This window comes from Apiospora aurea, assembly GCF_038362705.1.
Source record: "Apiospora aurea strain CBS 24483 chromosome Unknown utg000005l_segment0_segment0, whole genome shotgun sequence".
Taxonomy (NCBI): Eukaryota; Fungi; Ascomycota; class Sordariomycetes; order Amphisphaeriales; family Apiosporaceae; genus Apiospora; species Apiospora aurea.
This window is the reverse complement of record NW_027117392.1, coordinates 461,303-475,047: the sequence shown is the minus strand read 5'-3', so window position 1 is coordinate 475,047 and position 13,745 is coordinate 461,303. Positions and strand designations below refer to the sequence as shown.

At 54.4% G+C, this 13,745-nt stretch overlaps 3 protein-coding genes across 3 annotated transcripts; 2 read left to right on the top strand and 1 right to left on the bottom strand.

Annotated features, from left to right (window-relative positions):
• Positions 1-8,661: 8,661 nt before the first annotated feature.
• PG986_006736 (uncharacterized protein) lies at positions 8,662-9,414 on the top strand (the record flags this gene model as incomplete). Its single annotated transcript, XM_066842958.1, has 2 exons — positions 8,662-8,715; positions 8,845-9,414. The coding sequence occupies 2 exons, from the start codon at positions 8,662-8,664 to the stop codon at positions 9,412-9,414; spliced, it is 624 nt and encodes a 207-aa protein (XP_066699070.1).
• Positions 9,415-10,196: 782 nt separating this feature from the next.
• Positions 10,197-10,865, bottom strand: PG986_006735 (uncharacterized protein; the record flags this gene model as incomplete). The annotated part of the gene is made up of 2 exons (XM_066842957.1): positions 10,197-10,622; positions 10,773-10,865. The coding sequence occupies 2 exons, from the start codon at positions 10,863-10,865 to the stop codon at positions 10,197-10,199; spliced, it is 519 nt and encodes a 172-aa protein (XP_066699069.1).
• Positions 10,866-11,487: 622 nt separating this feature from the next.
• On the top strand, positions 11,488-13,387 carry PG986_006734 (uncharacterized protein; the record flags this gene model as incomplete). The annotated part of the gene is made up of 6 exons (XM_066842956.1): positions 11,488-11,492; positions 11,991-12,234; positions 12,314-12,504; positions 12,578-12,860; positions 12,946-13,260; positions 13,316-13,387. The coding sequence occupies 6 exons, from the start codon at positions 11,488-11,490 to the stop codon at positions 13,385-13,387; spliced, it is 1,110 nt and encodes a 369-aa protein (XP_066699068.1).
• Between the last annotated feature and the right edge of the window lie 358 nt (positions 13,388-13,745).

Genomic DNA, 13,745 nt, shown 5'->3' with positions numbered 1-13,745 from the left:
ACACCGGCATGGCAGATACCCCGCTAAGGTGCAACTCCCCAACCCTCTATTAATCAATGTAGGTGACTTGAGTCAGTGCTCAGAGGGCTAGGAAGAGTCGGTCATGCAGACTCGGGCTCCCGTTCCTCCCTCTGGTTCTTCCGTTGGCGTTGCGCAGAGAGGCGACCCGAGCGAAAATGAAAGTGATGTCATGATCGCTTAGCACGGTCAGTCCTGGCACGGGTACGGCCGGCCAGCCCTGCCTGCCAGCATCGATAGCCATCTCTTTGCAGTCACGTTGTGTCCAGCAGACACGACACGACCATCGCCGACTCCGAAATCCATTGTTCCTGCGAACAAGAACCGCTTGGTAAGGGAACACTAGCGACGGTGCAGCATGTACATAGGGAGGGCCATGGGGTGACGGGCTAGTGGTCGCCCAGCATCCGTGGTAGAATCGGTGTTGACGGCATTGCCAGTGCCAATCATAGCAAATAGCAAAAGTATGTTGATGCATACCTAATGTATGCTAGGAAGTACGTACCTATTACTTGCGCTAAACTAATGTTCTATTGTGCGGTGGCTCGTCTTAGCCGGCGACATATCACTTCGCAGCCTGCGACATTTCGCGTCGTCGTCTATCTCAACAATCGTCAAGATCGTCGCCCTTAGCGCTTGCCCTCCAAGGAAGGTACACGAGCAATCGCAATCATAGTTGTATAACGATTCGCTATTAGGACACGCAGGGCTCTATGTATGCTCTACTTATTTCATATCTACTATCTTACTTACATTGAACGTCAGCTGCCGCTTTTCAATACGCGTTGCACAATTCCCCATCCACGAAACCCGACTCCCGACCGTCCTTTCGACTCCGTGTTCCTATTTCTCTTACATACCACCATCACATCACATCACGTTCAAGGATCACAATAAGCTGGGATTCAGTGGCGTTTCTTTCTTTTTTAAGCTTACATGGTCGAGCAGAAATGACGCCATTAAGCAGATAGCCGTCTCACATCTTACCACCCCTCATGATGTAGCTACGCCCGTATTCGCCGGCGCGAGGGCTTGGAGGCCGATTGAGACACTATGGCTGATTCGGACGGGGGAAGGGGGGGGCCTTTGTTCTGCATTCAGCATACAAAATGGTGCCGACTGCGCCATCATCGAGGACCCTTTTGTTCGCATATCTGCCCTGCCAGATCGTCTCTCGGAGCAAACCGCTAGCTGGCGTTTCATGCAGCACTGGTGACATCATCCCATCAACCTCCCAACAGCATGTGCATTCCCCCCCAGAGCCATCCTAGCGAGTGAGTGCGTGCTACGGTGTAACCATGTCAGGTAGCGGCACTCCTACAACAAACAGCAACCCTTCAGAAGCCTTGCATCCAACCAAACGCCTTTTGCTCGAAACTATCGCGTAGTGTGTTTGCTTGACAGGAACCAACCGCACCCGTAATGCCTGCTACCGTGCCTACCTTATTTTGCTAGGGCCAATAATGGACTCTCGCTAACGATTCCAAGTGTTTTCCGGCCGGTCACCGCTAACCCTACCTGATTGCAAACGAGATCCCAACGTGAGCGAACCCCCCATTTGTGGGTGTCCAGCTAGGCCGTATCACGATATGATACCTAGAATCCTTCCTTTAGTCATCTAGAAGCAATCGGGAGACTCCACCGACATATACACCTTCCAGAAACGGACCAGAAAGGCCCCGGGCACAGCACCCAAGGCTATCGGAGGTAATGCGGGCAGCCATAACTAAAAAAAGAAAAAGAAAAAAAAAGTCGCAGAAAGTCTCTGCCTCTTCGGTCAGAAACCGACAGAGGGGTTAGCGTCTGATGGAGATCCGTCTTGACCGCCTCGACGAAAAGTCTCGCTCCCCGTCGCACCACGCTCCCAGCTGCAATTGATCGTCAAGATTGACCGACGCTCAATCACCCATTGGTCGCATCTAGCGCATCAAGGAGAGCATGACTTCCTTGGATGCTGATCTCTCAACGCTCGTTCCATTGAAACTGGCCGAATCCCACGAATCAGGCGTCTCGGAGCATGTCCCCCGTCGCCCGTCCGCTGTCCAAGCTTCAAGAAGCTTCTCGTCGGGGCGTAGTATGATCACGTTTGACAATAAGGTAGCAACTGGACGGAGGAGTTCGGTGTGTTCCTTCGCAGTTGTGACACCACGCTCATGGCTTTCAGGCTGCTAGGCTGTCTTCACCGGTGCTTACCTACGTGCGATAAGCATTAGGTATTTACCTTTTACCTGCTGCCACAAAACTTGGAGGCAACCCGGTCATTGGTAGTGCTTTCCCTGGATTGCATGTCGCCAACTCGGGAGTCGGTGCGACTCATACACTGGCCGTTTCTTCTTCGGGTCATTTGACAAGTAATACATTGGAAGTATCGTGGCCATCTTCTTACCCCGAAAGTGCCCCTGGTCGATACTTACCCGTCAGACGGACATCTGGACAGGCGACGGTTTACCTCGCCACGGTATTCCACCGTTTACTCCCAAAGCCGACGGATACTGCTTTAGTATGCCTGGGCTGCGTGATGTGGCATTATGTATGTATGTACAGGCAGCATCGCTGGTTCAGGCTCTAGTCAGTCACCACCGAAGAGGGGTGACTGGACATCGAAGGAATGTGTGATCCAAGCGCCGCAAATGAAACGTCTTCATCCCACGATACATTCACAGTACCTTGGGAAGCACCCAGACACCAAGGCCCAAGACGATAGCTTCGTGGCATGAAGCTTCTGACCAAGTCTCTCAAAAAGACAAGGGCTGGCTTGACTCATCCATTTCCAGCGGGACATTTTCAAAGGGAAGCCGCCCACCGCCCTCCCTGCCGCCATGCCTTGGTGGATGGTGTTTCTGGTAGGCTGTAGGCTACTAGGCCACCGGGATTTGCACATGAAGGGTCCAGAGTATGGACCCTGAATTGTACTTCCCAGCCTTACCGAGCCAGTAAGCCGCTGCTGCTGCCCAACGCTGTGTCTCGTGGGCGGGACTTGTGGTGACAGGGGAGCCCATAGAGAGAGCATTTTACTTCCCTGCCCGAAAGAATCTTCAAACATGTTTTTCGCAATACCCACCCGGTAGTGGACCTCCAGAGGACCCAGCTGGCGTTACATATTCACACCACCCAAGTCGTATCTCATCATCTCACCCAGACCAGCAAACTTGTTTTGTGAGATGGCCAACTGGCCCGCTATCTACTGTCTCAAGATATGGACACAGGAGATGGGCAGATATGTGCCCCCTTCAAGATAGGCTATCCACTATGCGTGCTTACTTACGTTTCTCAAATCTCGGAACGATCTTTACGACTTCCACTAGTATATAGACCAAGTATATATATAATGTAAACTTGCGAAGATCCTCGAAAGGCATGACGGATAAACCCCGCTCACACATTCACTCAACCCCTCGGCCGACACTGAAGCCGGCGGGCAGGATCACGCAAGAACAAGACTTGACGGCGATCATTGCTTTTTCTTGGCACCTACATGACGACGATTCATGTCCGCAACTGCCCAGGGGGCGCATTGGCGCATGCATACGTCGTAGGCGGCGGGAAACTCCTCTGCCAGATGCAGGTGCAAACAGGCACGCAGGGTCCTGCCAAGGCGGGCAAGGTTTATGACTCATGAGCTTGCCGCAGCCTGGCAGTCTCTCCCCCATGCTATGCAAGTAGTTTGGTCCCCTTATTCAATATCCCGTTGCGATATGATTTCCTGTGTGGCTGGCGCAAGGCAAGCACCCCCAGTCGCGCTTCAACCCGCGAAACATCAAGGTCCAAGGCCGGGAACTGGGTTGCTACTGTGAAGGGAAGGCTGTCCAGATCTCTGTCTGGGGGAGGATGACGGGGAAGGGGGGCATGACCCTTACTCGTGCGTGCCTCATCTTTCGAACGGGGGAGGAGGTCTAGACCTTGGCTTGCTGACTTGAAAGAAGGGCCACCGTTGTTGCCACTGCCTTGGAAACTCCAAAGCTTGGGGGGCATGGGTGGTGTCATCGTCACTCATCGTGACATTCGTTTGAGCTTCGGACGAGCAAGGGTCCGAATATCATCGTGCATATACCACCAGCACTCAACCCGGGGTCAGTTTCTTGACGAATACGCCTGCAAGAGTGGTGTGTGGCTAGCACGTGGAAAGAAAAAGAAGGAGCAGCAAATTGCCACCAGGGGTGATGCCAATGCCACCTGCATTGGGGGAGTAGGAGAGGAGAGGAGAGTGCGTGAGGCTCGTGACTACAAGCGCGTCTGCGTGGAGTTGGGGCCGTGTCGTGCGTGTCCTCTTTGCTTCTTCTCCTCAACGGCCGCGTACTTCTAGAATGGAGAAGCGCTCGAAAAGAAGGTCCCCGTGTGCGGGGAGAGAGGAGAGGCAGGTGTTCGAGCCACTTGACGGTAGCTCCGCCGGGCTGTCCAGGCGGTCAGCCGCCTCCACGGGCACACCTCAGACAGACTAGAACGGGTGTGGGCCGGAGGGTTAGCGGCTACCGCGAGGTAAACCACACCAAAGCACCCCCCTCACTACTTACACGTACTTGCTTGGTAAGTCAGTCAACCCGGGTTGACCACCCTGCCGCCGGAGAGCAAACCCCTCTTTGGGTTCGGTAAGGAGGCCGGACAAGGGCATACGTCACCTTGAAATACCAACGACATCGTCAGGCTGGTTGGTGCTGGTATTGGTGTTGGTGTTGGTGTCGGTGGGTATAAGAAAATGCCAACGACGTCGTCGGACTGTTTGGCATCGACGGGCATAGCGAGATGGATATGAAAGAGTTTATCCCAGGCAGAAACATATGTATACTGGGGCTTACTATAGAGCCTCGTTGTCCATGGTTGAAACACCAGTTCTTGCGTTAGTTCAGGATATTATCCGCCAATCAAGGTGCAAGTGGTAGAGTTGTCTGCAACGGCTGCAAGAGCTAACTACGTCCACGTCGCCCATCGCATGCGTATAGACGCCATGTCCGCAAAAGGATAGAGAGAAACACGTGACTCATAATAAATATTCTCGCCGAAAGGGCATCCGTTTGCGGCCGGGGACAAGCAAGGAAAAAGGGGGCGAGGATGGCAACAGCCGCGCCGGATGGGGCCGAGTTAGGCACCGGCCGGTCCGGGCCTCTCAAGATGGGCACTAGTAGATCTATGCTGCAGATCTCGGGTCGCCGTGGTGGGTGGCACCGCTTTGAAGTATGTCTCAGTCTAATATTCATCTATATAAATATCATTCGTTGACAATGTACCTTCAGACGCTGTGCAGTCGACTAAAGCTTGTTTGGTCGCTTCTCGAGTTTACACATGCCTGACTGGCTGTAGAGGACCAGTACCAGGGGCCAGAATCTCTGATATGGACACTTAGGAGCTTTCGGTGTCACCACCAAAATCTACACGTGGTTAGTCCGGGGTCTGGGTGAAGGTGCTGTGCCACAAGAACTGGACGGGTATACTCGACGCCCGATGATCTGGTTGCGTGCGACCTAGTGTAATTGCGTTATTTATATCTCCGTTCTGGAGTACCTGTATTCTTCCATATCCAATGCAGGAGACTGCTGCGGTGCTACTCAAGCAGGCCAGGGTCTTTCTTCTGTTCTGAAGGTTGCCAATGTATAACTGCGCAGCGTAAAGGTACTCCAATCGTGGATCACATGCCGGTCGACACGTGTTGAGAGACGAGGATCAGGTATCGATGGCCTATGGAAGCGGAAGTTCTAATGCTAGCCATTGCTCGTTCGTGCTGGCCGGTTGGCTCTAATGCAAAACGGTTAGTATCACTCCCACGTGTATCTAGAAAGAAGCCGACGACAATCACACGGCAGTTGATATTCACAGGGGCATTTATTGACTCCGCAGCTTCGTGGCACGACCAATGGAAAAGACCGTACTCCTCGCTGCTCGGCAGGACCGTATGTATGTAGATCGAGATTTTCGCAACACGAGAATATAGGGCTCAATCGTGGTCGAATGACATGGGACTGGCTGGGCCTATCTATCTATCTACTGTATGTACACATAGAGCCCTGCCAATACCTACACCAGCAAGTCTATTGATAGGTCCGTCCTCCGGCGAACCCGTTCCAACCCCTCCGTTGGTCCGAAAGATGGACCTGGACCACCTTTCAGGTGCGTCAAGCCCTGAGTCAACCACAACCAGTCAGCCGTAAGCGAGGAGCCGTCTTATACGATTTCCGGTCGGCACATGTGTGACGCAGAACCAGCACATCGTGCCGCCCTTTACCGAGTTACGCCTGGCCTGCCTGGTTATTTCACCCGCCAGACTGTTATCGAGTGCCCACAAGTACAATGAGTATGGATGCCTTGAGAGGTGTGCCAGACCAACTTGGTTGGACAATGGCATCCCAAGTGGTTTCTGGGCCACAAACTATGACTGTACAAGCAAAAACTTGGACCAGAGGGCATATACGCACCGGTACACATGGTGCCCAATAACCGAACCAGCCACAGTTACCGACCCATCAACGTGGCCTGCTGGCCGAGTTGGTTGACGCGCGGGTTGACGAACCACGCGCGGCCTACAACGAAAGGGTCCCAAGCCATGAGAAAAACCCCTACCCGGAGGGGTTGTCGTAGGCCATTTCGAGCCCCGATGGGGGCTCGCAGGCTGAGCTTTTTGGATGCTCTTTCTGGCTTGCCTCTCTCCTTTTCTCCCGATTCTTTCCGCTCCAACCAACGCCGCCGCTGCTGGCTGACTGCGAGGCGGATACCCCTGGCTTGGGGTAACAGCTTCAAGTGCTGTTGCTCTGTGGTGCTAGACTCGAACCTCTTGTCTTTTTGGGTTATCCCCCCTCTGCAGTTGCATTGCGGGACCTCTCATCAAAGGTTGGATGGGAAGTGGCAGACACTGCTTGTCCCGCGGCCGATCATGGTTGATTCTCTTGAGCCGCTGCTGCCCATTTCAGATGGCATCATAAAATGCAAAGGGGCTGGTTCTCGTTGCTCCTCCTGATTATGGCTCAAGGGGGGGAGTGCGATAGCCTCGCTTTCTATACTTTTCATCTTCCTTGAAGGCGATGGTGCATGGGGCGTAACGACTTCGTTGGGTCGGAGCGGTCGACCGACAAGCTTCGCATGCCGCTAGACGAATCTTCCGTCGTCTGGAAGGGTTCCCGAGCTTATGAACAGTCACATCGCTTCGGATCACCGTCAGCCTACACGTCAAAACGTGACAGTAAGGCTCTGCGTTGCCTAGAGCCGAACGGCATCGGAATACCACATTGCTACTGTGATATCCCAGACTAGATGCACATAAGAGCAGAGACATGAACCAGCGCGTCTATGTAACTGTAACATTGATGCCTTCCTGCCAGATCGCCTGCGTCACTTCCAATGCGCTACAAGTGTTACGGCCTAGCCCTGCCTAGCCTTCTGGCATGGTACGCACGCGGCGGTGGCAGGGCAAACTACGCAGCACTGGGAGGCCGTTTGTTGGTAACTGAAAGCCTCCCCTTTTTAGCATTCCTCGATAGGGGTATCCCTCATCATCAACGCCCCGCCCTCGGCATAAGGAGTTTCGACTGCTAACGTGGGGAAACGCTACCAAGGCAATTTTTGTTGCGCCCGGCGTGGCAGTAGACAAACGGCATCAAGAGCCGGTGCTTTATTACAGACTTTTGACGGGGGATGGCATCGGCTTGGTGTTTTCTCCATGGATACTAGGGATCTGATATAGTTGCTTCACGCATTCTGGAAATCTGCGACAGCTGCCGAAGAGCCAAGTGTGTTGTTGATGGGCCTCGTAGTCGTATTCTCGAGTTCGCTCGGGGGGGTTGATGGTTCCCTAGCCGGCGTTTTCGGGTTTCGAGGCACATTGTTTATGCTTGTCTTGTCTTGTCTGTCCAAGGCGACATCGGATTAGGGTTGGGAAGACAATGCAGTCGTCTCTGAATGACAAGGGGCGCCGCAGGGCGCCAAGAGCCATGGCAGCCCTCCCCCGAGCTCCCCTCCAGGTCGGATTGGGGAAGCCCAGCTGAGTCGCACAGAGGCTCTCCCCGCATTCTGGTCAGACACTAACCTAGGCCCGAACGAGTAACTGGCGACCGCTCGGTTGCCGTGGTGGGAGACAGAATGCCTCGGCCCATCAGAGGTGGACAAATGATGGGGGGTTGTTATGCAACTCAGCTAGCTGGTGTGAGCTGTACTGATATATTATCAAGGCATATATATAAGCACATATCTTGTTCTAGTAGCTGAGCATCATACCAACACGTTTCGACCTCAATTGCGCAGAATCACAGATTCGTTTCCTGATATTGCTCAGTAGATATTACTCAGTCGCTACATCAATCACAGGGACCTTGAATATCACCCAGGTTTCCCATCGCCCAACAAGCGCCTCATCAATCGTCCTCTGCTCTTTGTTTTCACAGGGCCTGATAGTTTGTTCTGAACTGCACATGCTTGCTATTTCTGGCCTAAGATAAGTGCCCGCCCCTCCTCAGCCGGCATTACGTACCTTAAAAAGGGGCCCCACCACGACCTTCATATACAGCTCAACAACATACCTCTCTCGGGTAACGTACGACGGTGCTCCTACATCCAAACCACCTTTGCCAGATACACGAGCGATAGTCCTTTTGTTTTCTTTTTCTTCAATCTTCCAGAATACAGCAAACGCCACAGGACCACGCAGAGACACACACATACACAATGGCAGCCCCAGCCAGCAAGACGATCGGCGATCTCAACGGGACATGGGCCATGGTACGTGCAATTCCAGCCGCCAGGTGGTAGCTTGCTCATGCGGGTCCGCCGCATTTGCATGCATACCGCCCAGACGCAGGACAACGAACGGCATGGCTAACGTCCTGGGACACGCACACACGCACACAGAACAAGAGCCTGTCCGACAACACGGAGCCCGGCCTGGCGCTGCAGGGCATCGGCTACCTGACGCGCAAGGCCATCGGGCTGGCCTCGGTGACGCTGACGGTGAAGCAGTACTCGGGCCCGCACCTGCCGCCCTCGGCGGCGGCCGGCGACTGCGTGCGCATCGACATTGAGCAGACGGCGACGGGCGGCATCAAGGGCACGACGGAGAACCGGTGCGCCGACGGCGAGAAGCGCACCCACAGCGACTGGCTCTTCGGCACCGTCGAGTCCTCCTCGCGCTTCGCCCCGGCCGGCGACGCCCTCAAGCAGGCCGTCGGCGACTACGGGCTCGACGCCGCCAGCGTCGAGTATCTCGCCGGCAACTGGCTAGTCGACGAGTCTGAGAAGACGGGCCCCGACGGCGCCGCGCACCTGGTCAGCTGTGCCGACAACCAGAAGGACGGCTGGGTCGCCGTCCAGGTCTGGGGCTTCCAGACCATCGGCGGCGAGCGCCGGTACGCCCGCAACATCGTGCTCAAGAAGGGCGACAAGAAGGTCGAGATGCGCCTTGTCTACGACTACATTTCTTAGGCTGTGCTGCTGAAGACACTGGGACACCTAAACTCCGCAACAGGAGGGCAGAGTCCATGAACGCGTGAGATAGGGCCCAGGAAAGCACTCGGGAGATAGCACCCATCAGAATTTAGACATACATATATATATGCACTTTTCAGTTTTGTCGGGACACCGGTTGTATTGCATATATTGACCCTGTGTCACTTACAGCTCTCATTTTGATGCTGTCAGTTTCAGTCTTGCCCACGTCAAGTACTCTCTATCTGTCATAGGGGGCAACACCAACGTCTCGGATCCTCACTTCTCCGTAGATCCTTAATACCGTCGCAGATTGGTACTGATTGGACTTCATTATTAATTCATTTTATTACCCATCGTCGTACGTAACTCGTTGAAGAGCCCAATGCCTCCTTTTACAGGAACGACGACTACGTGCCAAAGTACGGAACCACCCAAAGAAATTACGCAACGCCGATATGCATGTGCCTCCCAACCAGTCTAAAGACCCCCTAGTTCCGTTCTTCCCTAGTTGCCATTCTGACCTGGTTGATCCGCGCGAAGTCGTACCGTGCAAAGAGCGGCTCATTGTTGAATGCAGCCTCCTATGCCGGTATTCGTTTACCCCCAGAACTGTGTGACCTGGTCTTCTACAGGCCTTCGGGAAATCACTCCTATGGAAGATGTCGTAATGCTAACACAGCAGGAGAGGAGAATATTGTCGACTATCCCAATAGCAGCAGGCGCACTTCTCCAACCGCAGCACTGGGCAATCCCTTTGCAGCTTTTATACGTTGCTCTTACGCGGGCCTCCGCTTGACAAACTCCTCGAGGTCGGCGCGCGTGGCGACGCCCAGGACGAAGCGGCGGCCCTCGTCGGTGACGACGGCGAACTCCTGCTTCTGGCCCCAGGGGTCGTTGGCGCCCTCGAAGAAGGCCTCGAGCTCCTCGAGGGGCGTGGCCATGGTGATGACCTTGTACTTGCGGCCCTTGCGCTGGAAGCGGGCCATGGCCTGGCCGATGGCGTCCTCGCCCTGGACCTTGCCGGCGTCGAGCTGGGCCTGCAGCGTCGGGATCGAGACGTAGCCCAGTAGCGCGCGCGTGTCGCCGTCCACCACCGTCAAGTGCGTGTAGTCGCGCTCAAAGGCCGAGAGCATGGCGAGAGAGATGGGGTCGGTGGGGTTCAGGGACAGGGCGGCCGGGGGCTCGAGGTCTTGGACGGTCGCCTGTTATCAGAGGCAAGAAGCGATTGTCAACAGCATGTTCCCGAGAGTGCAGCATGGGAGAGGGACGTCAGGTACAGGGGGAAGAAGAGGAGAGGGAGGGAGAGAAAGAGAGAGAAGAGAAAGAAAGGAAGTCTGCGCAAGAGGACTTACACCTCGGTATCGCGAGGACCACTTGGACACGAAGGCCGGCTTGAGAGGCGAGGGCCCGACATGCGGACCTTTGATGGACACTGTTGTAGACATGGCGTCGTTTGTGACGGTGTTTCCAGTAGTGAATCTGCGAAGCAAAGCTTTAATGATGCAGTCATATGTCAATATAGCGGTCCTCTTATTGTGCTGGGTTGGCAACCAAATGTTTTAAGATCGGCAAAGGTAAAGGCGAGCGTGCATGCCGTTGTCGCTCGGTCGGATCGCTTTTCTCCCAGGGCTGATAGTGGGATGGCTGGCACTATTTCTCAGAAGGTGGGGGGGGGTTTCAATAGCGGCTGCAGAACCCCGAAGTGGGCCTTCAACTGTCAACACCCTCCATTGTCTAAGTCTCTAAGACGGCATCCCTGGTGCTGCCAGTACCTCCAGCTCCCGACATCACGGAAGATATCCGACTTACAATGTTGGGCGTGGGCGGGGCCTCGTTCTCGCTTGACGGGCATGGGCACTTGCTTTGCTTTAATGTACATAACACCGGCGTAGATAATAAGTCGGACAGCACAGGAGAATACGAACCCTCATATAAGCCTGTCTGTCTGGAAACCCAGTAAGCACCGGCACAATCTGACACAGTTCGGGACATGGAGTTATCGAGCTTAACTCCGTCCTGTACCTTAGGTATGTACAGGAGTCGAGTAGGTACTTGCCATCTTCAGCAATGGGGTAGGTTAGATGCTGCCAGGCAGGACGGACAATGGGATGGGACAGTCGGGTAATCACATCACGTCGCGGATGGCACCTAAATAACTCCCCTATCATCATGATAACCTAATCCAGCATCATTTCCTTTCTCTTCCGTTCCTCTGATTGATTCGACCTCCTTCCCATCCGGAATCGAATCGACTTACATTACCTGATCGAAGACCAAAACACCATCCTTTCGCGGACCTTGCGCATTCCAGCTCCAGCCATTTGAGAGGCTTTGACATATGTTCGTCTGTTCCCCGCCCTTGCCAAGTAGACCCTAGACACGATCAATGCGATTGCTACCACGCTTTCCACCAGTCCCCAGAGTCGTGTTATCCATGGCAGATCCCGCGATCTAGGCTAACATGAACCCTTGACTCAGTAGTAGCATACACCTAGCGGCCCGTAATCCAGATTGATGACACCCCAGTAACAATCATGCCTGGACTGTTTCCGAGTCACAGCATCCTGCAGCAGAGCTTCGGCTCGCCTGCGCCCCCCGCGCCGTTCCCAGGCCACGCCGTACCAGGCCCGCCCCGAGCTGTACGGCGCCTTCTCCGTCGTGGACGATGCCAAGAACAAGGCCAAGAAGCTGAGCTCCGAGGCGCAGGCCGAGTTCGACAAGGCCAGCGCCGCCACCAAGGCCAAGACGGGCCAGCTCGAGCTCTACTCGCCCGGCTACTATGCCGCCTGCACATTTGGCGGGATGATGGCTTGCGTGAGTCTGACCCGATTGGACGGGGCGGGAAGCCCGGGATCATCCTCAGCTGAGTCGAATGACTAACAACCGTTGCTAGGGACTGACGCACACGGCCGTGACTCCATTGGACCTGGTCAAGTGCCGTCGCCAGGTCGACTCGAAGTTGTACAAGGGCAACTTCCAGGCTTGGAATTTAATCTACCGCCAGGAAGGCCTCCGAGGAATCTTCACGGGTTGGGGCCCGACGTTCTTCGGTTACTCCGCCCAGGGTGCATTCAAGTATGGATGGTAAGTAATGCTGCATGCAGACAGTATACCCCTTTTCAAGTATACCGGGGAGTGGCTTAACGTGATGCCAAAGGTATGAGTACTTCAAGAAGACCTACGCCGACCTTGCCGGCCCGGAAAATGCCTACAGGTACAAGACTGGACTGTATCTGGCCGCATCCGCTTCTGCCGAGTTCCTCGCCGATATCGCACTCTGCCCCTTTGAAGCCGTCAAGGTCCGCATGCAGACAACGATTCCTCCGCCATACACGGGAACCTTTGACGGATTCTCCAAGATCACTGCTGCGGAGGGCTTCGGTGGGCTCTACAAGGGACTCTACCCCCTTTGGGGCCGACAAATCCCCTATACGATGATGGTATGGCTTCCCCTTTCCATTCTGATAAAATCCAAGAGCAACTTCATGTGAGCTGGAGCTGTGGTAAGCTAATTGAGTCTGTCAGAAATTCGCCTCATTCGAAACCATTGTCGAGATGATGTACGCCCGCCTACCTGGCCAGAAGAGCGATTACAGCAAGGCCGCCCAGACCGGTGTCTCATTCGCCAGCGGCTACCTCGCCGGTATTCTCTGCGCCATTGTCTCCCACCCCGCCGACGTCCTTGTCAGCAAGCTCAATGCGAACCGCGCATCCGGTGAAGGATTCGGCGCCGCCGTGGCCCGCAACTACCGCGACATCGGCTTCATGGGACTGTGGAACGGCCTGCCGGTGAGAATCGTCATGATTGGTACCTTGACCGGTCTCCAGTGGATGATCTACGTAAGTCATGCATAATTCAATTGTTATACAACTTTGACTGACTCTTTCCCCTCAGGACTACTTCAAGATCTTCATGGGTTTCCCCAGCACTGGCGGTGGCGCCCCTGCGGCGGAAGAGAAGAAGTAGTTGCATGATCTCCAGCAATGGCGGAATCTGGCATAGCTTGTAGACACGATAAAAGCTGGCGCCCTGACGGTACAGTTTATACAGGTTATAGCAACGGAAAGACAAAGATGGTCATGATTGCCCGCTCGATGGCGGACTCTCGTAGTGTGTATTATGCGATTCGGGTCCTGGAGTTGTTCATTTCTAGTGTTTCGTGTATAGCACAGTAGCCACCTATTCATTCGTTCTTTCTCCAGAAGACATACTGTTCACAAGTGACGTAAGAAGGAGACCTGGAGCAAAGGTTGAGCTGGCTAGTTTGAAGACCGTTTCTTGACTGTATGTAGATCTGACTTGGTGTGGACCTGAGAGCTATTGG